Source organism: Melopsittacus undulatus, chromosome 5 (assembly GCF_012275295.1).
Source record: "Melopsittacus undulatus isolate bMelUnd1 chromosome 5, bMelUnd1.mat.Z, whole genome shotgun sequence".
Classification (NCBI taxonomy): domain Eukaryota; kingdom Metazoa; phylum Chordata; class Aves; order Psittaciformes; family Psittaculidae; genus Melopsittacus; species Melopsittacus undulatus.
Window position 1 is genome coordinate 46653529 of NC_047531.1, and position 25012 is coordinate 46678540.

A 25012-nucleotide genomic window follows, 5' to 3' on the forward strand; every position below is an offset into this window, starting at 1 on the left:
GAAGCATTTGGAGATGCTAGAAGATCCAGTTCTGCTGAAATACAGTCTAGTTGGTTATCATGACTGTGTTAAAAGAGTTTTCAAGAAATCCTGTGTATGTGATAAGAACTTCTGAGCACAGGTTTTTAATGAGACATGAGCCTATTACTCTACTCCTTGTTTGTTTTTTTCAGTCAGCAAAGAGAACCCTGATCTCTGCCATGTTTCTTCTGGTTCCCATAGAGATGACAGCTCATAGATAGAGGGAGGGCTGTTCCCGGGCAACCACCTCTTCAGCCTCCATCCCACCTCTATACTTGGACTTCAGCAGGACCTGCCTGCTGTGATGCCACATCATGGACCAGGTGAGAGAGGTAGTTATGGAAAAGGCTTTGCCTCTTGTTAAATCCTGGATCTTTTCCTTTTTTAAAAAACAAGGGGTAAAAGATCCAATGTAATTTTGATACCCATGGGGCCTCTCAGGTCTGGAAAGTCATTGAAATCTCACATTTTGGAGGCCGAGCCAGATGTGGAAGGTATATGAGACCATTCTTGACCACAATGGAAGAGAGTGGTGCATGATTTCCCACACCTGTCTGAGGAGGTTAATTTTCTGCCTGCAGAAGATAGCTCCCTCTTTTTCCCATGGCTGCACATCAGGGAAGTCAAGTGTTAGGCTATGCTAAACATGCATTTTTGGGTTTCCTTGTGGGCTTTTTTCATTTAGAAAAAGATCAAGTTAAATAATTTTTAGCTCTTTAATCACTGTATGTCTTTTCTGGTATGTAGCCGGTTGTCCCTTACAGAATTGGCTTAGCAAAGGAATGAGTAGACATAGTTCTTTAGCTTCTGTTGTCCAGGAGGATGGTAAAATGTCCTTAAAGTCCTTGGCATCAAGATGCAGGAGTCTCAGAGTGATGCTTTGACTTGGAACCTTCAGGCTCAGAAGTAAAATGAACAAGAGGCAATAACAATAGAATCATATACAGTTACAAACTAGAAAGTAAGAACAGTTGCAGGCTTCAGTATCATTCTGTGCAGGAGGAAGTGGGGAAATGGAAGCTACCGGTGAATGGGATTTGGGAAATGAGCACATTGCCTCATTACGCAGAAATTCTGCTTCAGTGGAAGAAATGGGAAAGGAAGAATTTCTACAACAGCAGACTGGGAAGTTCTGTCCACTGAATATAGTAATAATAACAGACATGTTTTTGTTTTAAGTAGTAGGTGGGAGTTAACAGGAGTTTATTTAGCAACAGAGATTCCTGCACTTTGATCATGCGTAAATATTTGTCTGTTCTTTAAAAAGAATAAAAAGTGATACAGAAAAGCAGCAGATCGTGCCCTGTGAGCCAATACTGCCTTCCTCTCTTCATCTCTTTTGACCCTGTTCTCTCTGTGGGAGAGATGTTGTCTTTTAATGCATTTGCAGAGCACACAGCACTGACTCTTGAAGTCTAAATGATAGAGTTAACTTCAGCTTTAGGATCCCAGTAGTGTACCACACATGCTGCTGCAAAGTACTGGCACAGTGTAAAGCTCAAGTTGTCAGTTCAAGTCAGCCCTGGTGAGTTAACTTCGAAGTGGTAGGTTTCCTGTGTTTTCATTCCAATAACTAGCCTCCGGAGCAGAAAGTAAGGATAGATGTCATTTGACAAATGCAAACATATATCCCTGTCTGAGCCAGATCCCATTTGTACTGCTGCTACTGCTTTCAGGCTCACCATTTCCATATTGAACACTGAGGGCCTTGGCTTCAATTGTCACTTGTCACAGGCTTCACATGGGCTAAGCCTGTAGGATCCTGCTGGAGTGAGGAACACAGACATCAGAAGGACATGACTGAGGGTTAAACAGATATTCCCTCCACAGAAAAGACATGAGCTTCCTCTTAGTGGAGGAGGCTCTTTGCAAAGGCTGGGTGTTGGGTCAGTCACATCAGTAGGACTAGCAAAGCAAAACAAGGGACAGTCTGTGCCAGAATCAAGGCAGAAATCCTGTCTCCAGCCTATCTCTTTTCCTTTGCACAGCTAGCATTGCACAGGCATTTTATGTTTATCACCTCCTGTTCCCATTTTTTCTGGCCTTACTTTAAGGCACCAAAAGAAGGACTTGTTTTACAGCACATGACCAATCTGACAAGCCTAGGTGCTTTAGAATAAAAAACCCTTACATTTTCACTGATTTTTTTTTTTCCAGTTTGGCTTGTGTCTGCTCTTTCATTCTCCAGAAGCACTAGTTGGCCATGTCCTAGGCAGGCTATCCCATGTGAGCTGTTAATGTGAAATCCTGCAGGACTTTGATGCTTGTTTTAATCTGAGAGGATCATCTGTTGTAGGACCAACCATGCAGGCAGGCAGGGACAGCTCTATCTTGGCCTAGAAGGCATATAATACCTCTGAGAATAATCTGTGTCATTTAAAGATGAGCAGGACCACTGTCCCCTTCCTTCCTGTCTCTGGGCCTGACACAGTTTTGTTGCTCTTCCAAGGGTGTGCTAGAGGTTCCAAATCCCCCTGCACCTGATGTGACAGAGAATCATAGAATCATAGAATAGTTAGGATTGGAAAGGACCTCAAGATCATCTAGTTCCAACCCCCCTGCCATGGGCAGGGACACCTCACACTAAACCATGCCACCCAAGGCTTCAACCAACCTGGTCTTGAACACTGCCAGGGATGGAGCATTCACAGCCTCCCTGGGCAACCCATTCCAGTACCTCACCACCCTAACAGTAATGATTCTGAGCTGGAGAACAGTACTTCAGGTAAGCAAGATAGCAGAGAAGCTGTCGCTGCCTTGCAAGGTTGCGAGGCTGCACTGTGCCATTCCCTCCCTTCTTGCTGTCTAGATTTGCATGTACCTTTGTGGGTGAAAACTGCTTGGACAGGGATCCCATGTGCCATGGGCTGACGGGTTAAAATCCCCCCGACCCAAGTATGTCTTCCTCCACTGGTGGACTTGTCTCACTGCCTCCTTGGACAAGCGCAATTTGCCGCTGATGTGCTGTGAATTCTTCAGCAAATACTATGAGCCACAGAGACTGTAAGTGTATGTTCACAAGAGTGATCATGGTCATGGGTTAGAAGAGCCCCTACACGTAACAAAACACAGACCTTTGTGTGCATGTTTGACCACAAGATTTTTGCTTCCACATTTCTGTGCATGTTTATCTCTTAAGAGCACTTAAGACTCTTCAGGAACCTTCACCTGGTTCAGCAGGGAGATTGGTGTAATGCTGCTACATTGTTGTGTTTTTTTCTCTTTCCTTCTTTGAGACTTTTCCCATTTCTTTCGTTATCTAACAATGACACAATGACATACGCAGTTCTTTCCAGCACCATTTACAGTACCACCTGTCATCACAATAGTATCAAATTTGTTGATCTATTATTTTTGTCTTTAAGTGGAACCTGACAAAGAGAAAAAGGAGTATTTTCCAGAAAGTACACACAGGACACCCCAAAGGAACTCCAGCAGAGCTCAGGGAAAAGCAAAGAATCGTGCACCTGCTAAATCCCAGACATCTCTTTCTACAAAGTGTGTTCAGACTAAAAAACAGCAAACAGAATCTCCAGGCCAAAACTCCCCCTGCAGACAGTCTTCATTCAAGAGGACTTGAAGAGAAAAAAGACACTTCTTCCACCAAAGACCCAATAGTGGGGCTTAAGCCAAGAGGGGAGAACAGTACTTCCTGCCTGTCTGAAATACCTATGCAGGGGGAGGCAGAAGAATTAGTAGCAGGCAAGCAGCAAACACTGAGTGCTGGAAGGCCTGGATCTTCCCACAAGACCATCAAAGACAGCTATGAAAAAGCCAAGGAGATGGACAGTACATTAAGTGCCAAAGAATCCTTAACATCATTAGGGACAGATATGAAAGGAGAATGGAACCCCCTTCTGGCAAAGAAAAACAATTTGATCCATGCTAACAGGAAATATAAATTTGCCACAGCAGATGAAGTTACCAGTGAAAAAGAGGTATTGTATCCTTTGTGGCAAGGTTGAAGGCTGTTTTTATGGTATAGCAGGGGGCTGACTGGGTGGGATATTAGCTGTATACTAGCAGTTTCTAGAAGACGCAGGGGAATAGATTTGGGTTTCACGCTACAGGGCAGTGACACATTCCACAGACAGCCTTTCCCATGTCTTCTTTAACTTTGTTTTTCCATCCCCTTTTCATTTATAAGGTTCCTGTAGCCAAGCAAAGCCCTAAATCAGCAAGGCAAAACAATGTGGTATCAGGACCCAGTGCAGAGCTCAGCACCATCATCCCTTTCTAATTCCTCCCCCTCATGCTTTTTACCAGTCCTCCTTATCCCATGCAATTATAGTGCCTACAGAAGCCAGTGAGGGAGACTCAGAGACAGGTCGCAGGGATTAGTCATTGCTCAAAGATCCATGCAGGGCTGGAAATGCCAGGAGTTTGCTGCACTTTGGGAACATGGATTGACTGATTCCATCTTGTTTGTGTTATCAGGATAGGCGAGCTCTGTGCAAAGCAGCATTAATCATGGGACAGAAAAGACTCGGCGACTGCACTGGAATGCAAAAAACCTCCTCAAACTCTGCATCTCTTACTGATTACAACCATCTGGGTTTTAACCTGAGATCAAATATCTTCCAAGGTGAGGGTACACACCTATGCTTGACCTTCAAAGCTGGTTCCATCTACGCTTCACCAGGGCTCAGGGCAGCCACACTGCTTTGAGTAGAGATCTGACTGTAGGTGACCCTCACTTCCCCCTCTTATTCTTTCTATTCAGTCTCTCATTTTCCACACTGTGGTGTTTGAGGAAATGAAAGCAAGAGCCTCCCTTTCTTCTATCCCTTTCTTTTTTCCAAGGAGTGAAAAGTGAAGGTGTATCATGACCCATGTCCTCCATGTTTAGAGCACCCATGTCCTCCATGTTTAGAGCTGACCAAATGGACACTATTTGCAATTCAGTGTTGCCTGTGTAGGCAGATAGGGCCTGGCAGCCGGAAGATACCGTGCTGTACAGAAAGATAAGACCCCTCTCCAGGTAGCCAATAGTGTTTAGGTGATGATACCAGTTTTACAATGCAAGCAGACGGAAATGACATCGTAAACCTAGGCTATATAGCGCCGTGTTCTCTCTCAATAAACGCCATTTGCCGTCCACCACATTGGTGTCTGTGAGCATTTGGACCGAGCGGCCCAAGGGGGGGCCGTCGCGCTGTTCCTGAACCAGGTTGTCACGCCTCTCGAAGGCAACAGCCTGTTATCTCCAGTTCCAATATGGACATTACTTCTCTTCAAGACCTTTAGAGATGTGGGGCTCTGAAATGTCTTCCTGAAACCTCTGTTTCCGAGGTCCCCAGATTGGGAATTAAGCATTCACCCCATTCTTTTTACCATCATACCCAAGAAACTCTGAAATAATTGTCTTCTGATTCCAGTTTCTCATGTACCAGCATGAGAAAGAGTCCTTTTCCTTACACTGTAGCCTTGCTGGGTATTGAAGACAATATTGTCCTGATTATGTGTAGTCACGCAGAAAGGAAGGACATGTTACCCCAGGGAGCACAAAATCATTATTATCAAGGAAATTGTACAATAAAAAGGAAGAACAGGAAAGGATGAGAAATTAAAATAAAGCCCCTCAAATGGCTTAAAGTCATGAGGGGATAAAAAAGAGAAGTCACAGCTAGGATCTGTTTGTTAAGTATTGTGGCAGACAAGGAGCTCAAGTAGGTACCTGAAGTGGTAAGATGGTGTTTTTTGTGGAGCTGTGCTGCTGAATAGGAAGTTACTTACATGAATTGAGAGGATTCAACAGGAAATAAGTGGGCACTTGACTAAAGAAAGGGCACTAGGATACAAATAAAGATGATATTTTGCAGCATCTTCTGTGTGTGTCTCATACGTGAGGAGGAAAAGCAGATAAATTGTCAAACACAAGCTCCCTCCTGGGTGATGAGCCCTTGAAACTGCTGATGTTACTCCCCTGCTCAGTTCCAGGACTGCAGCAGGATGATTTCTATGTACAGTTCCTTATTTGCTGTTCCTTGCAGGTGGCCCACTGGAAAGCCGAAGCTTGATGAAAGATTCCTACACCCCTGATATAACTCAGAGAGTAATCAGGGATCCCAAAAACTGGCACGGAAGGAGGATTGATGAGCTAGGTATGGCTTCTGCCAGAAAAGTACATTGCTGAACTCCTGAGATAGCTGCTGCTTCTGCCAAGGACAGTGGATGCATTTGGGCAAAGGTGTAGGGGGACTAGAAACTGTAATTTTCACAAGAGAGGAGCTCCACAACTGGAAAAATCCATGAGGAATAGTAGCATTGGAAGGGAGGCTGTAACTGAACTATGATTTGCCTTTACAGGAAAATGGCATGAGAAAAATGCCCTAAATTTTAACCTGCAGAAAGCACAGCAGGACAAATATGGGAAGAAAAAAAGCAAGTCTTAGAAGATGAAGGTTCCTGGAGTGCATTCAGCAAGGGATCTTTTTCCTCAGCTAATAAACCTCCATTTAAATCAGTAACTTATTGCTTGCTAGTTTGCCAACAGCGGAGATATTGCTGGTGCTCTTCCCCTCTCAATTAGGGTAGCTTTGAGAAAAGCAGTGCAAAATAGATTTGAACACAAATACCAAAAATATCACTCTTGGTCACTGGTAAGATGGGCCCAATCAGTGTGTGAGGCACATTACCTTGCAGAAGGATGTGGTGGTGAGAGGGGGCCATATAGAAATTCATCTGCTCAGCATATAAGGTGGAGTAAGACCTGTGGGTAGTGTAAGAGGGCGATGGCAGGGAGGTGCACATGCATGTGTGCAAACTCATGTTTGCCAGAAGATTGCTGATACTTCTGCAGCTGCCCAGCAGTTCTGAGAGAAGTATGGAGGATGCACTGGGAATGAACCAGGGTTGTCCAAGAACCTGAATGGTGCTTACCTCTCCCCATACTGAAGGCTGCAAAACCCCTATGCAGGGAAACTTCAGAGCTGTATGTACACAGCTGGACACACCAAGCAAAGAACCAACTCTCTGTTGGTGCTTTCAAGGTAAATTCAAGCTCCCTTGCCAGAAAGGCACCAAACAGTGTTCACTCAATAACCTGAGCACAACTCCATATGGCTGGCATCAGACACCTAAGTGGAGTAGGAGAAGAAGGCTCTCCTCTCTGCCCACCACTCTGGTTTTGTTGTTGCACATGGAGGATTTCGGGGAAAGCTCTTACCCTAGCAGGGAGCAGCAGAAGAGGAGGCATCAGAGTATTCACTAAAGCCCACACTATATTTGCAGGACTAGCCAATGCAAAACGCCCCAGCTTATTCTGCCTAAAGGGAAAAGGAAAGCTGCAAGAAGCCTCCAATCTACAAATCACCCCACAAAGTGAATGGATCCTTACTGAAGCTCTCATAAGCCATACTTGCCTCTGTCAGCCCTTTCTCTAACTCAAACATCTCTCAGAAGCATCAGTCTGTACAATCTGAAGTTCAGAGGGTATATCTAGATAGTAAGCAAGGACCACCCAACAGCTTGAATGATGCAGGACATGCAGAATCTTCTGAGTTTCCTGATGTGTTTTTCTCCCAGTGTTTAATGGCCTTGATATTGCAGGAGCCTGCCTTCCAGCTCCAAAGAGGAGCAGTTTGGTGTAGCAATCACAAAGTGCATGTCTGGGAATAGCGATACCCTGATCTTTTCCATCTGGTCCCAAGCTTTCACCATTTTAAGACTGATGCTTTGCTCCCTAATATGAACTGGTTTGGAGCAGAATTAGGATTGTTACTTCATCCTGCATCAACTGGTGATTAGATAGCAATATGCTGACTTCATAAAATTAGTGAAGGAGATTAAAATGTAACTAATGATAATCAACTGGTAATCATTTCCCACCACCAATAATTAACCATTTAGAATTCCAATGTTTCCAGGCACATGTCCAAGTTTCTCAAATTAAGTAGACTGGCCAAATGGCAGCTTGTAGAAACCTCCCTGTGGGTTTTCCTTGTACATTAGCACAAAGTGGCTCCTGTCTGAGCACACACCACTCCAGCTGAGCAGCACAGCTTTGTAGGAACACCCTGTCCTCTGTGTTGTATCCAGCACTGATGGCCAGCATAATTGCAGGTACATAATAAATGCTGTCTTCTGAGAGCACAGCAGGTCCTGATCCAGAAAACACGGAGCTGAGCAGAAATCCACTGATGTTGCTTGGCATGCTGGAAGCAGGCAGTTCAGGGCACAGTTAGGTAATACACAAAATATAATACGTAGGCTGAATCAGCAGACAGATTTATAGACCTATTTCTAACAGACATTAGAAACAGACATTAGGGCAGGCAGACTGAAGGATTATAATACAGCTTGGAGCGAAGGGCTTTTGCTCCTACTGAAAGGCTCATGAAAAGTCTAGATCAGAAGGGAAACAGCCTGGAAGGTCTTGTTGGTGCACCACTACACACTGCCACAAACTGTGTTGCTTGCCTCCTGCAGTGAATTAAAAGTAATTTTGTACATTTTTTGCAAACTAAAATATTTTTATAAGCACGTCAGTAGTACAGATTGTATAATGCACTGAAATGGGTGACAGCCGTTTGTTGCCAAATGGACATACATGTCGCAAACCCCCCCTTAATCCTCTTTGCTTTGCCAAATATTACTTCCCTGGCAGGGAAAACACTTTCTGATAGGTGACACACTGAAAGCTGCAGAGACAACTGAGATGATAGCTTTCAGTGAGACAGCACAGCTAGCGGGAGCAATCAATACCTGAAGCCTCTGAGTGCTGAACAGACTAATTTAGCCAGAACCTTGGCAAGGACCATTATCCTGTGTGGCACTCCTCTGTGCTGATCAGAGTGCTTTGGGTACCCAAACAGGTCTTTAAAGCCAGCTTTGGAATCTCCAAGTAGCATGTCAGATGCAGTTAAGACAAGGACAGGGCTGAAATAAGTGCTCACTGCAGCTGAAATCTCCCTTCTACCCATTCTTCTGCTCTTAGCAGTTCGTTCCTTCTTGTTTTGTGCTGGTGCTGACACTTCCCTGCCCACACTCTGAACTGGTTCAACTTGATAAACCAGCAGAAAATCAATACAGAAGAAAAAGTTAACGTTTGAACAAATTAAATTTTCTAAACAAAGGACCATGTTGCAGGCATGGCAATGAGTGATGGGGAATGCAGATTTGGGGGAAGAGGAGTGGAAAGGGAGTGGTGGGGGAAATGGCCTTTCACTGCCTTTTTTATGCAGTAGGAAATCAGTTTGTCTCTGCTGTATTCTCACTGAACTCCACTTCGCAACATTGGTAGCTTGTATTTAAGTGATTTTACAAGGTCTGGTCATCGGGTGGCAGCTCTGAGCCATTATTTTTATCTGACAGGCAGAGCTTGTAAAAACAAAAGGGTTCTTCTCTGGTTTAGCTAAACCATTCACCAAAATAGCTATCTAAGAACTGTTTCAGTCAACTATAAACAGTCAATGAACTTGAAATATAATCATACTAAAGCAGTTTGAAATAAAAGAGACCAATTGCATCCAAGCTTCTGTAGCACTTTCCTCATACCTTCTAGTTTCTCTTACAGTAATGGGTATTGCCCAGTTTAGGCTTATTCATCCTGCAGTAGAGGCACAGATCATTTTGCAGGATATCAGTTTTAATAAAGATTTTCTATTCTCCATCCAATCTTTATTTTCTTTCTTTCTTTTCATTTAACCCTCTGACTTCTGCCTGTCTCATGCTATCCTGACCAAATCCAGCCTTTGGTATCTATCTCCACTGTGAATGACTTTTAATGGCTCATTAAAGAAATGGTAACACTGTAAGGACAGGAGATATTCACTGCATGAACTCTTATCAGAGTCTTCAGCCTGCTATTAAATTCAATCCTTATGCTGCAGAGCTTGCACTGAAATAAAACTTAAATTCAGAGCTATATCTATCCTGAGGTAAGCCCAGTATTCCTAAAAGAATGGAGTACTTACTGCTGATCCTGCCTATAATGGGATAAAAGAGAAATCCAGCACTGCCTAAAGTGGCTAGAGATCACAACAAAGAGGTTGAATTGACTTCAGGGATTTCACTCTGAGGGACTGGGGTTGAAATACAATTGTGTCTTAAGTTTAAAGGCATTTAAAACACTTATTGATCAAGAGAGAATGGTGGTTTTGAGGGTTAGGAATTACCTGTGGTATTCCCCTTGATAGTGATAAAGCAAAGTAGCTGTGGAGCATGAAAATAAAAAGAAAGAAGAAAAGGTTTGTTCCTCAAGGTTCTCTTTCTCTTGAGGACTCCTCTCCTATGGACTCCTTTCTGACAGAACCAAGGCTTCATGGACTGAAGCTGCCAAGGGCAACCACGTAGCGTCAGAGATGAGATCACTGCAACTGGAAACAGTGAGAGAGGTTTAAGAGCAACATCTCCTTGCAAATTGGCAGTGGACTCTGTCAGCTCTGGGCAGAACAGGGGAATGGGCTACATTACTAAGAAACTTTCAGATTCCACTGCTGAATTTAGTAAACAGGCCTACCAGTGAGTTGCCATTTTATCCCTTTTAATAACACTCCTTTTAAACCTTTAGATTCATTGCTCTTGAACAGGAAAACTGATTATCCAAGCTCATTATGGTCCCAGGCAGAATCAATTTCTTTCCCTATAACCTGAGAGGCTTGAACTGAAATTGATTACCTATTTTTAGAAAGGAGCCCTAGCTAAATCTAGCTTCTTCCCCTGCCAATCACACCTATCAGGAGAATGCAAAGCAAGCTTATCTAAATGCAGGTACATGGGAAATATGGCCTATTGCCTTTACCAAATACATTCATATAACTAAGAAAGGGGTAGGGTTGCTTGAGATCTTTCACCATGTTGGACTAGAAGCTGGAGAGTAGAGGAAGTGTTTGTGGAAAGAAAATGAGATTATAATGGTTTGTCTTGGTTATCTAAGACCCCCATATGACTCCAGCAGGCTTTTTTGAATCTCAGTGCTGGCTACTTCCCTACTATCTCCTATTACAAGCAAAAAAGACTCGACTTAGTGAAATTAATTTAATTTATTGCCAATCAAATCAGAGTAGGATAATGAGATGTAAAAAACAAGCCTTAAAACACCTTCCCCTCACCCTTCCCTTCTTCCCAGGTTCAACTTACTTCCCAATTTCTTTACCTCCTCCTACTGAGCAGCACAGGGGGATGGGGAATGAGGGTTGCACTCAGTTCATCACATATTGTCTCTGCCACTCCTTCCTCCTCACACTCTGTCCCTGCTCCAGCTTGGGGTCCTTCCCACAGGAGACAGCCCTCCATGAACTTCTCAAATGTGAGTCCTTCCCACAGGCTGAAGTTCTTCATGAACCACTCCAGTGTGGGTTCATTTCCTGGGGTGCAGCCCTTCAGGAACAGACTGATCCAGCGTGGATCCCCCACAGGTTCACAGCTCCTGCCAGCAAACCTGCTCCAGCATGGGGTCCTCTCTCCACCGGTCCACAGGTCCTGCCACAAGCTTTCTCCAGCAAGGGCTTCCCACAGAGTCACATCACGTGAAACAGGATGTGTGTCACACAGCCTCGGTGCAAAGCCTGCTAGAATACTGTTGAAGGACACTGAACACAGCCTAGCCTGGTACAGTCGTGTCCATGTTGTCCACTGGGAATGGTTGCTACCCTGTGCTATCTCCCAAACTGTGTCAGGATGTTATCCTGGAAACCACTAGTTGGCACAGGCCAAACCACGGCAAAGAGAGTGCTGACATCAAAGTAGTGCAAGCAGTTACAAAGCAGTACTTGATACTACATCTTGGCCCTGATTTATTTAGCAGTATAGACTCAGGCAGTGTGACTGCTAGCATCAGCATTTATGCAGCTCTCTAGCTTTCAGTGATGCTTTGCAATTAGTTCTTCAAAGTAAAGGGCCCCTGTCTCTTACAAGCGCTGGATGTGAAGCTAGACAAAGAGAGAAGCAAAGATTTCAAAGAAGTAACAAGCATAATTCATCTTTCCTCCTCATGACTTACAAAAGTATATAGTGAAAAGAGCTGATCCTCTCTCCTAAGAGGCAAATAATCATAATGAAAACAAAGAGTCAATTTACTTTGTCTCAGCCTCCCTGACTGCTCTGTAACCTAGGACAGTTTCCTGAACAGAGCACTATGGTCACCTTCCCACTCCATCTTTGAAGACCTGACACAAATTTGAAGCTGTATGGACAATTTGGAGCTATTTATGATCAGCTGCACTGGCTGGGCCACTGGAGCTTTTCTTCTTCATTCACATTCCACTTTCAAAGTCAGACTTTGCTTCAAGGAGCATTGTCATTCTAGAGGATGAAGAGATAAGGGAATATGTGTATTTTCATAACATGAAGGCTGTGTTCAGGTAGGCTGGGAGGAATTCAGCCAAAATTTCCACCCTATCAGGTCAGTGTTTTTCATTTAAACCTATATCCAAAGGAAATGTAGAGGAAGAAACTAAGTAGGTTTCTATCCTCAGACCTCCAGCCAAGGAAGTCAAGCTCTTGAATGAATTGCAGCTGAAGCAATTCATTACCATTTCCATAGATGTGCTGAAAGGTGTACACAGAGTAAGGAGATACACAGGTGAATATACTTCATCCTTCTCATTGCAGTGGGTGATATCCACGCGCAGCCTGCTCTTAGCCCATGGTTAAGTGAGGAAACTTTCAAGAAAGGAGTAGGGAGGGGGCTTCTTACCCATGTGGTACTTGAAGGCAGTTAATCTGCTCCACCTTCCCAGAAGCGTTCTCCACATTGAAGCCCATGTGGCTGAAGAGACACAATAAAGATTGCAGTCCTTCCAAGAAAAGAGTGACTACATTAAAGCCAGGAAGAACCAAGAGCCATGGGCACAAGGACGATAGTAGCCTATTTGTGATAGACACTCAGGACTAGAACTAGCTTCCAGGCAGCTACGCTGTGTAATTAGTTTCACCAGTTTATCAACCTGTGGTTTAGAAGCTATCTTTTCTAAACAGCTTTTGTCCCAACAAGCTTGCTGTTCTCATTTTTTAAGTCCATGCTGTTTCCCCACCTAAACACAGTAGAAACATTGCCACAGGCAATCTTTAATAGAGTGATGCAGGTTAAAAAACTGCCAATCTGAAAGTATTCCTGGCACCTTCATACCCCTTTGATTTGTTCTAACATCTTCAATGAGTTTTTTCCTCCTTTGTCCTTGCTCCAATCTGCAGATCCTTGTCACATTTCAACCTTCATTCTCCAGCCAGAACAAGCTGAGAGGTGTTTCTCTTTGATCTTCATTAGCATTGCTGCTGTACTGCAAGGATGCAGACTGGACAGCTACTTTGCTAAGAAATCCCAGCTAGCTCAGTGCTGGACCAAATTTAACCCCAGATTAGAGAATGTGTTTTATATAGAGGCATTTCCACCATTAAAGGTTCAATAAAACCTAAGGAAGCAACCTGCATCAAAAGTACCATCCTCAGCCTTCCAGGTGGCACTTCTGCAGGTAGCAGCACTTTAACTGGAACACATATAATGTCTCAGGGTACTTATCATCATACTGGTCCAGCACTCCCTTTGACCACTTTGGATAGCCCTGCTCCATCCCACGCTAACTTCAGGGATCTCCCATGATCCTCCACTCGCTGTACTGATGAGAAGCCACTGTCTCACCCTGGTCTGGCTCACATATGGGCAAAGTAGCTGCTCCCTGGGACAAGGTCCTTGTGGCTGAGATGGCAGCATATTGTGTTGGAGAGCAAGAGTGAGGCAGCTTTCTGGTTTTGGGGGAAAAGAAGGAGAGTCGAGAGGTAGGAAATTGGAGAGCTGGGATATGTGCACTTGAATTAAAATGAAAAAAGGGAAAAAAAAGTGCATACTCCTGGACAGAGAAGCAGCTTCAAGTGTATTTTGCCATTTTCGCAAAGCTCCTGTTGGAATGTGATTTAATCTCATTTGGGAGGGATTCAGGACAAAATCAATTCCACCTCAAGGAAGATCAATGAAGAACAGATCTTCATACTCAGTTCAGGACAAATGGTGTTTCACTGGGTAAGTCTCTTGCAAACAGAAGGACAGCCCCTTCTGCCTGACCTGAAACTACCTTTGTGGCATCTCCTCATAGTGCCTGAGAATGAAAAGGCCATTCATCTGCACAACTTCTACCACAGGCTCTCTACTGCCCAAACCAGGACAGCCCAGCTCCTCCACTCTTACTTCCCAGGGCTCCCAGTCTCTCTTGTAGGTGACTTCATACTCCAGTGCATTGCCCAGCTCTTAGCTTTCCAGCAGCTTTCCATGTCAGCAAGAAGTCTCTTGCTCTCATTGAGCTGATTGAGGGGTTCTGTGGTGGGAGAGTCTGAACTGGTGAAGGTACAACCCATGAGAGGAGATAGTGAGGACAAGGACATGAAGAGGAGAAGAAAATGTCTAGCTGATATTCTCTGAATGGTAGAATCTGGACTGATGGCTGATCACTGCTCTGCTTTTCTTGTTACTGTGGGATTGCACCATTGTCAATGAAGTCAATGCTTTGCTGTCACCCTTAACTCCTAGATCACCTTCCCTTAGCAAGCAAAGGTTGTTGCTTCTGTAATAGTAAGGTTGTACATATGTATGTTATGCAATGCTTACACTAGAGAAGTCAAAGAAGGCAAATCAAATCAATGCAGCTAGGAGTGGGGACAGAAGTTCTGTGAGAATGATGAGACTGCAGTCCTCCATTCAGACTGTAGTGTCCTTTATGCGACAGAAACACTTCTGAGGATTCTAGACTTCAATCCACAGCAAACTGCTAACATATGGAATATGATTCAGTACTCTAGGGACTGTAGCAACACCTTCAAGACTTGAAGAGCTGTCAGGTCAACTCATTAATTAATCCTACAGATTCTTCCTCAAGAATAAAACCAAAATAACTTCTTCCTATTCCTTTTCTGGTTTTCTTCCCATCCTCCAATCTCGTTGCTGTTTACCCCTCCATCTCCTGCTTTTACTATTATTCTTTTTCTCCTTCCCCATCTCTTCTTTTTCTGTCCTTCCTCTCCCTCTTACTATCCATTTTGACTGTTCTGTTTTCTCCTTGAAAGGAAACAGAATTAGCAAAAAGATAGTGCAAGACATAGCCTAATATCTCTGAGAGGAAACCAAATGAGTCCAACATGTACAACTTCTGTTTTCCTCACAGTTTGCTTTGCAGAAATTATTTCAACATAGCTATGCTCTTACTGGCATAAGCCTTCTTTGCCATTCTGCTTAGTTATTATCACCACAGCATCCAGTGTAACACATTCTTCTCCACTTGGATGTAATAATTAACATGTCCTGCCATATTTTGTGTGTGTTCTTATATCAACAGCAGGGGAGAGTGATAGAAAAGATAATGACAACAACTTACTTAGCATGTTCTGCTTCTTGTTCTTCCTCATCCTGTACAGATCCAGCTTTCTCTCTAGCCTGGACATAACACTGATGTTTGCAATCTGTCTCTGAAAGCGAAAACAGTCAGAAGATGAATGGGACTAAAGGAGATAGTGAGAAATGGTAAAATGAGCACAATCTGTGCTACTGTAGTAGAGAAAACATAGACAGAGAAACGAGGAGCTGGATGATGAAATCTGCTGGGAATATCCCCAATGTTATTAATTTTATGGTGCATGGATTTCACAAGTAAAATTTGGCACTTTGTGGGAAAGCCTGAAGGCAAGAGGTCTCCAACAGCAGAGAAGGTTGGACTGTCAGTATGTCACCATTCATCAGAATTTTATCATAAGTCTTATGACTGAGAAAGCCTCAACTGTTTGTCTCTGCTTGCTTGTAAATCAAAATGGTTGTGCGAAGAAAATAAGATGCTGGTCTACAACCTGTGAAGAAAAGCTGGAATTGTTTTTTAAGGGGTAAAATTCATTTTCAAGAAATATTCAGATTCAAAAGATAAAACAAGAGGGTTAAGCTTGACCTTTTTAAGCATCATTGTACTTCCTGCCTTTGAAGCAAAAGGGTCTTATTACACTAGCTAAAACATCAAACACATATTCCCTTTTCTGTTCCTCTCCATCAGACAAGATTCACAGCCATTCTAATACAGTGAACTAAGACCTGATTGATTGTACCTCTGTTTCTCTTCCTGTACTGCAGAGGCCTGATGCTCCATTAAACTTCAACAGAGATGGAAGGCTGGTCAAGCTAAGCCTGAATATAACACAGAAAGTCTGAAAGAGCAGCTCTCCCCAGTGGGAAGCCAGTTGTCTCCTATGAATGATCTTTTGATATTCTCAGTAGGAGGAAATGAGGGTACCAAGATCAACTGGACAATGCTGAATGTGGATTTATTTAGCTGAGCACTCAGCATCAGTGTCCTAGGATCAGCATGATTGAGAGTCCTGGTAAATCTCTGTATAGTTTTTCAATAAGCATGGATCCAAGCTGAATGGGAGGACCTCAAAACCCTAGTCAGTGTAGTGTTGACTTTTGTACCCCATAATGACAGAAAGAATCTGGGAGACATTTAGAAAAACAACTTCTAAAACATAATTATAGATTTTTAAAAGCCACACAAGTGCTCTCACCAATTTACTGTTCTAGCAGTCAAGAGTTGTCTCAGTGGAAAGGTACTAAATACAAGATATGAGTGAGTGCTTTATTGTTTTAGACATAAAGCCAGATGCTTCATTAAGCAGGACATTCAGCTTTTCCTTTGTGGGTTGTTGTCGTGGTGGTGAATACATTCACATGCCTACCGAATAAGCCCACTTGCCTTTGTGAGAGTTATGGCTCTAGGAAGTCGTATGCAAAAGCAAGAGACACCCTCTCTTGGTTAGCTATAATGACATTGAAGCCACAGAAAGGGGACAGCTTCCTGACAAGAAAAATGTATTTGAAAAGTCTAGTGGCTGAAAAATTTGTATCCCTCTATCAGTAAACAAAGACCTCATAGGTGGATTTGCAGACAACCTCCTTTTCCTTTTGTAAAAAAGGCCTGTATATGGAGCAGCTGTGTCTGTGTTGAGGAAAGATTGCTGTTAACTTGTGAGAATGAATGTTCCCTTCCCTGAGAATGCAGAGTCTAAGAACTGGTGCTGGAGTTGCCTCTGCTATGATGGGAACTATGACCCATGGTCAGCTTGGATGAGAGCTCTTTTTTTCAGGAACAGCAGCCAAGAGATAGCAAGAACTCATTTGGCCATTCTCAGCAGCCCTAGGGAAGAGGATTCCCAATCTTGCAGGAAGAACCTGTGCCCAGGCCAAGGTATCTTCTGGTCCAAAAGTGAAGACAAAGGTTCTTTCAATCATAGGTTTACTGCTTGAGAAACAAGAGTCCATGGCATGTGGTACTGTGGATCACATGCTAGGCATGGGAACATAATCCTCCCAACCATCAGAGATATGTGTCAATCTCTAGAAAAATAGCTGTGCAATGTTGTGCTGGTTTTGGCTGGGATAGAGTTAAATTTCTTCATTGTAGCTAGTATGGGGCTGTGTTTGAGATTTGTGCTGAAAACAGCATTTATAACACAAGATGTTTTAGTTACTGCTGAGCAGTGCTCACACAGAGTCAAGGCCTTTTCTGCTTCTTATCCCACCAGCAAGTAAGCTAGGAGTGCACAAGAAGTTTTGAGGGGACACAGCTGACACTAACTGACCCAAGGGGTTTTCCATACCATGTGGCTTCATGCTCAGTGTTTAAAGCTGGGAGAAGATGAAAGTGGAGCATTCAGAGTGATGGTGTTTGTCTTCCCAAGTAACTGTTATGGATGATGGAGCTCTGCTTTCCTGGAGATGGCTGAACACCTGCCTGCCGCTGGAAAGAGGTGAATGAATTCCTTGCTTTGCTTTGCTTGTGTGTGCAGCTTTTGCTTTGCTTATTAAACAGGTTTTATTTCAACCCTCTGGTTTTCTCACTTTTACCCTTCTGATTCTCTTCCCCATCCCTCCAGGGAGGAGTGAGCAAGCAGATGTGTGGTGTCCTGTTACCACCTGAGGTTATACCATGACAAATGGGTACATTTTTCAATATCTTTTATTTCAGTACCTCAGAGGCTTCAACACTTATGAGCAATGACTAAGTTCCTCACTTGCACTGGTGCTGTACCTCTGCCCTGTCAGCTGTGTGATCAACAGGTCTATGTTCCCTGTCCCTTAGGAGGTAACCAGCCCTCACTCTAGTTCTAAAGAAAAGGAGAGTATCCCTCAGAGGCAGGACAAGTTAACAGAAATAATGAAGAAGCACCTGTTGTTGAGGGAAAAAAAGCAGGTTGGAAAAAAATGTTTTCTTTTGGTATAAACCAAAAAAGATATCTGACACTGGGACAGGCAAAGTCACAGCTCAATAGGCAATAGGCAGGCCTACTCAGATCTGAAACTTCAAGACCAGTCAATTTAAGTAAATATACCAGCAGGCTTTTAACATTGCCTAGCCCATGGGTTTTGCGGTCTTGCCTTTACCATTCACAAGTCTTCCATTGATGTACATCTGGAGTGTTTGGTATAGTTGTGGTAGCTACACATGTGTACACTCACAGAGTCTCCTTCTCTTTCTATCACCAAGATGAAAGTAGGAAATAATGGGAAAATGGAGAAATATCAGGCTAAGAGAAAAGGAACAATCATAGAAGACAAAGGAGGAAAAAATAGAGGCAAAGTGCCCAAAATTACCTCACATAGCTCCAACCGCCAAAACCAAGCATGGAGCCAGAAAAAGACTGATAAGATTCTCATCTTTACACTGTTGCACACTAGCATGATTTTATGTCAGTTAAGAACTGCCTGCATCACTGGCTGTTATTCCTCAAATGCAAACCCTACAGCCACTGTTCTTTCTTCTTGTCACCTCATAAAGCAAAACTCAGGTTGTTAACTAGGAGTGTTTGGGCCTTCTGTTGGCCACAGACCACCTCTCCCATCAGCACTGACATGGTCTATTAGTGGCTTCATAGGAAGATAACTTATTAATGCTAAAACTTTCTGCCTCTTCACAGAGGACAAGGACAAAGATTACTGTTTGGAACTAATGATAGAACTTCCCACCCCCTTCCTTCACCTTGAGAGTAAGAAATAACCCCTAAGTTATGAGAAGGAATTAATTATCCATGTTGATTCACCCATCTGATCCATACAAAGTACACCCTGCTGTTCCGTTGAATCACAAACCTGTCCAAAAAGAAACACTTTCATGCCTCTCTTGCCACTTCTACTCACAAAAATGTATTTCTAGTGAATAAAGATTCAGTCCCCCTATTTCCTTACTTTAAGACCTGATTGACAGGATTTTTAAGTCCTTGTTTGTTTGAGGAGAGAGGGCTCCTTGCCAATTCCTTCCCCACAGTAAGAGCACATTTTCCTTACCTGAATGCTGAGTGGTCTTCAAGGCAGGTGCTTCACAGCAGGTGGTTACTTGACTTCCTCATTTATCACTTCACATGGAGTCAGTGCAAACGCAACTGCCAATGGGACACATGCATCCCTACCCCTTCAAATGAGCCTGTGCTTTTATTTCTCTTTCAGTTGTCCTATTGTAGTCTTCAGCACTAAAGCACGTTTAATTTGTTCTCTCTTCCTGTTTATAGCATAGGTCCAGCAATTAGGTTCCTGATCAGATGTCATATAAATAAGAGGAAGAGTAAAGGAATTACTTTTCACTGTTATGTTTTACTTAAACAATTTCCAAGAAATGCCATGTTTTCCCTCATATAAAGTGTAATGATCTCTTAACAGAAGCTGAGCTTTGCTGCTGTTCTCTTTACTTGTGAACTGCACTCAAAATGTGTTCCTTATATCATCCTTCTCCTTGTGTGCAATGTTTTCTGAGAGGAAAATTCATTGCCATAAAGTTAAGTGGTCATTAAATAAAACATTAGTTTACACTGTGAATGTTGCCTTAAAGACACATTGCTGTTACTAAGTCTGACCTGTAGAAAACTGTTTCCAATCAAATAGTAGCACTAGAAGCACGGATTCCGCTTAAACCAAACCCAGTGTAAGGGATTAAGATTCAAGCCACACTCTGATTGCATATTTTAATTTATGTGATAAAATCACTTTGCATCAGTAGAAGTGTGGAAAATACACTCAAACAGAGACAGTGTAATTTAATGTATATTTAGATCTTCTTTTTAATCTTGAAAAAGAAAAAAGGCAGGGGAGTGGTGTCATCTAAAGAAGTGAAAGGCACTAAAGTTTCTTACTGTTTTCTCTAGCCTAGACTGCAGTCTGTGAATAGACTACTACAGTTTTGAGCAGGACCTTTATCAATTAAAAGTCCCAGAGTTCAGGCAACTTTGGGTTACGTCTTCTAGAGCATATGCAATTCCTTATGAATCAGTGGCAGCTGGACGTGTGTCAGAAACACTTTTAAAAAGCTAAAAGAAAAGCAGAGTAAGTCGAAGAGAGGGAAAAGAAGGGAAAGTTACTTTGCCATAATTTTCAAGATATGCTGCTAAAATGAATGTTGCCCACAGTGTATGAACATAAACTCGAGAACGGAGATCTTTTTAATTTGTGGTCCCCAAGGGACCTTTCCTCATGTTTCTTTCACAGCTAAAAAAGAGGTATAAGCTTATTCCTTTAGTTTCTTCTTAACAGGCAGAAGAATTATCCCACTTACATGCGGAGAAAAATTGAGAGCTGGTAGTGAATACTCATGCACTATGCCTCTTGAAACTTCAGTTATTCATAAGTAATTGCCCTTTCTTCTTTTCATGCTTGTTAAGCCCACTCACAGTGTGTGTGATTCCAAGCAGTAGTCTTGTTACTTCTCTCAATTTACTCCAATTAGGTTTTGTTATCCTTAGACACAAAGAATCCACCTATCAAACGGAGTGCTTCTGCAATAGAGCAATGCTTGCTGAGCGTGAGATTAAAGTTCCTTTGGATGGAACTGAGGCATGCCTCTTCAGCAAAGCTGCTACAGTAACTTGCACAGCCCATGACTGGATCAGTGGTAGCAGATTCACCACCGTCAATTAACCCTGTTAGTCTGCATAGAAATCACTGTGCCAAGACATACCTATGCTGCAAGGGCCTGGAAGAGTTGTGCCTTTAGGAAGTCGAAAGGCAACTTTATATAATCAGGCTGTGAAGTGATGCCTTTCTTTTTAAAGGCCTCAGAAAGGGAGTTAACTACTATGTTAGTTCTCTACCTAAAGTGAAATCCAGTAACAAACTTCAGCAGCAGCTTAGGGGAGAGGTTCAAGTAAACTCTTCTGACACAAAGACCAGCAAGGAGGGCTGAGTCTAAATCCCTGGATTTCTTCTGCTTTGTTTGCTGAGCCACAGTGAAAGCAGCTTTCATGGGTATATATAAAAAGCAGTGACCAGATGAATTCAGTGGTGAACTCTGGGATGGACTCTGACCAGAAAGACTTTAATTAATCCTTTCAGAAACCAGAGAATTCTGAACTGACAAGACACCAAAAGGCCATTTGTTATTTAAAAACCTTTTATACCAGAGTGAGATATAACTTGACTGAATAGATGCACAAGTCAAACCTTTCAGCTCCAAGACATGAAGATGAAACTAAATGATCCTTTAGACAACAGGCTACAAGCTCCTGAAAGCAAAGTTTAAACCAGAAAGCTAAAAATGCAGTCCTACACAGTAGCATTCTTCAGTGGTCCTGGTTTTATACACTGTGTTAGATAACAGAAGCTCAGTGCATGATTGATTAAACTGTGTTAGGGGAAAGGGGATTATATTTATTAGTATCTGGTAAATTTTTGAAGCACATTAAGTTAATATAAGACGGGGTCCACCTAATCAAAACAGAATCAGTGCTGCTGACATTTAAGATTAAAACCACTATGAGGCAATTTTAAAAGGAAAACCAAGGAAATCGTGCCAGATGTGGAAAGTAAATCATTCAGATTGACCTGTCTGTGTGGTCTGAAATCACAGAAAGCCTATGACTGAAAATAATGGATAGAATAGAAGGTAAGAAAATAAAACAAAGAAAAGCAATAACCCAGGTAAGCAGAGCATATAAAACCATGCAACTAAATCAAGACAAATGCCCAAATATGCCTACACAAATACTTCCCTTTCAAAATATAGTTTAAATGGCAGAGCTATTGGCAAATGCCTTTTCTGGGAAAAAAAATAAGAACAACCAAAAAACAAAAACAAAACGTAATAGGCATTATGAAAGTTTGATGAAAAGAAGATATTCGATGAACACTAGTACATAAATACACATTTTGTACAAGAACTATAGTTTGCATTTATACAATAATGCTAAAGAAAGTACACTGTAAACAGAGTATGTGTCAACCATTGTGTTTTGCTACAGAATTTCAATGGCTGCAAGATTTCGTGCCACACTAAAAAGAACAGTATATTGTTTGTGCTAGGAGATCAATCATGTGAACAAAAGGAGGTGAACAAAATGCTACAGATGACCAGAGACCCTTAGGGGCTGTAACAATGGGAGAGTCCAATCGTTCTAGACTAAGTAAACACCACAGTGAACCGTGATGAGGCTTTGTGATTTAGTCCATGATTTAGACCGTGATTTAGTCTTCACTGGTAGACTAAACCAGGACAAGGCAAAGGTTTGACCTCTGGAATGAGATCATAGACTCCACTCAACTGTTAGTGAATGCTTTGCCATGGCATTTGTTTATGTCAATGAGCAAGCCAGAGACACTTTACAACATGCAGTGTGGAAGAAGCTACCTTCTGTTGTTGCAGACTATTCCAGGTCAATAGCTTTTACAGCCAGAAATGGACCTTGGTCTATTTTATATGCAAGTACAGATCTAGACACAGCTTCTATTTTTTTAGCCACTATAAGCGATTGCTTCTTAGAACTATTTGTGAAAGCACTCACAAGAAAAGAAACAAACTGATTTAGTGCTGAATAATATACAAGACCTAAATTGAAACAACAAAAAGGCACAATTTACTAGAATAATGTCTTAAAGGCATGCATAAAAAAAAATAAGACTGGCAAAAATGAGCCCAAGAAGCTGTTAAAAGGTCAGATGTTTGCAGTGCCAAAGGGGCTGTTTAAAGATAATTTAAAAATTTGAAAGTGAACTTAGGCCTTTTGTAAATCTTGCTGTGCTATAAAGGTAGGGTTATTGTAGCCTTTATGTTCTGAAAAAGTAAATGAGGCAAGACCTATAAAGAAAAACAATAGCTTATAATGATATTTTCCAAGTAAATCTTTCATTTTAATAAAATATAATTACTTTCTTTACAAGTCTTGCATAACCTACATTCTTACTCAATTACTTTCTTGTAATAAAATCTGTGGACTCTTAAAAAAATCAAGTAATTGCAGTAAATAATCAAACACATTAACAGGCCTCAACATCAGAGAGAAAGAACTATGAAATGCAAGATTTTGAGAAGTACTAAGAGAAGAATCCAGGGAACTACTGACCTGGACAAAAGCTGGCTTTTGTACAGGATAGGTGGTACAAACTTTAATGAAAAATAGAAATAGTAGAGAGAAATGCTCTGGAGAGTAGTTAACAGCTTTTGTAGAGAGTAGTCATGCCTTATAAAACTAGTAGAGTTCTTGGAAGAACTCCAGAAGCAAACAGATACAGGGTTATCCAATTAGTGCATGATACCTAGGTGTCTACAAAGCTTGATGAAGTTCCTCAGCAATTCAGTTCCAAGAAACTAAGAGATAAAAGGAAAGTTCTCTTGTAGATCAAAGTTAGTTAAAGTCAGAAAACAAATGAGATAAATTAATGGTTAGTTTTCATTTTGGAGAAAAGCTTTAAGTGATTTCTCCCAGGAATTTATAATCTTCAACATAACTTTACATGAACTGGGAGACTGAATGATGAGAGATCTCATTATCTCTCACCTGAGAGATCTGGGTGGCTGAGAAAGACACAGTTTTATTTGGGGTGCTGCAGCCTAATGATGATGGAGAAACCACTATGTTATTATGTATAAATGGGGTGTTAAATTAGAACCATAGTACCATAGATTCATAGAATGGGTTGGGTTAGAAGGGTTCAACCCCCCTGCCATGGGCAGGGACACCTGCCACTAGACAAGATTGCTCAAAGCCTTCTCCAGCCTAACTTCAAACACTTCCAGTGATGGGGCATCCACAGCTTTTCTGGGCAACCGGTTTCTGTGTCTCACCAGCTTTCTTGTAAAAAACCTCTTTCTTATACCCAATCTAAATCTATCCTCTTTCAGTTTAAAGCTGATTTCCCTTGTCCTGTTACTACAGGTCTTGGTAAAAAGTCTTTCTCTGTGTTTCTCATAAGCCCCCTTTAAGCACTGGAAGCTGCTCTAAGGTCTCCCCAGAGCCTTCTCTTCTCCAGGCTGAACCACTGCAACTCTCTTACCCTTTCTTCATAGGAGGGGTGATCCAGCCTTCTGATCAGTTCTGTGCCCAGAACTGGACACAGTCCTCCTCTCACAAGGGTGGAACAGAGGCAGAATCACCTCAGCATGCTGGCCACACTTGTTTTTATGCAGTCCAGGATAAAACTAACTTTCTGTGGTGCAAGTTCACAATCTTGGCTTATATCTAATTTTTCATCCACCATTATTCCCAAGTTCTTCTCCATGGGGCTGCACTCAATCAATTGATCAATTCAGTGTTCATAAATATGTAGAAACAGTCCAATTATAGGCTAGTTAAATAATATGTTTCTTGAATATCATATTGAGTTCTTGCCATCTCATCTCTGAGGGAATACTGTAGAGTACTGTGTAGAAACAGAAGAAGTATAGAAGTGTTATCAGAAAAAATACGATCTACAGGAAGAGAGAACAATTACTATGGAATTCTTCTGTTTGGAAAAAGAAACAACGAAGAGATGATTTGACAGAAGTTTATAGTATCTCAGACAGGAAATTATGAATAAGGAATGATGAATTAGTAATTCTCCTACAACAAAAGCAAAAGGAACAGCTTATCATGTAACTGGCACAAAATGAATCCAGGAAAATGTGGGCTTCTTTTTTTTTAAATGTTTTTATTTATAAACAATTTGATTGTTAATTTACTATTAAACATTATGAAGCCAAAAATTAAGTGGTTTAGAAAAGAATTTGTTATATTTCTAAAGACCAGAGCCATTAAGTACATATTATCTACAACAGCTTAGATA

General features: G+C 42.0%; 1 protein-coding gene across 1 annotated transcript; it reads left to right on the plus strand.

The window, feature by feature from the left end:
- The first annotated feature begins 448 nt into the window (after positions 1 to 448).
- Positions 449 to 6416, plus strand: CIMIP4 (ciliary microtubule inner protein 4). Its single transcript, XM_031050205.1, is given in 6 exon segments — positions 449 to 515; positions 3387 to 3540; positions 3542 to 3959; positions 4459 to 4606; positions 6015 to 6125; positions 6331 to 6416. Coding segments are annotated over 6 exon segments (984 nt in total).
- Positions 6417 to 25012: the final 18596 nt, after the last annotated feature.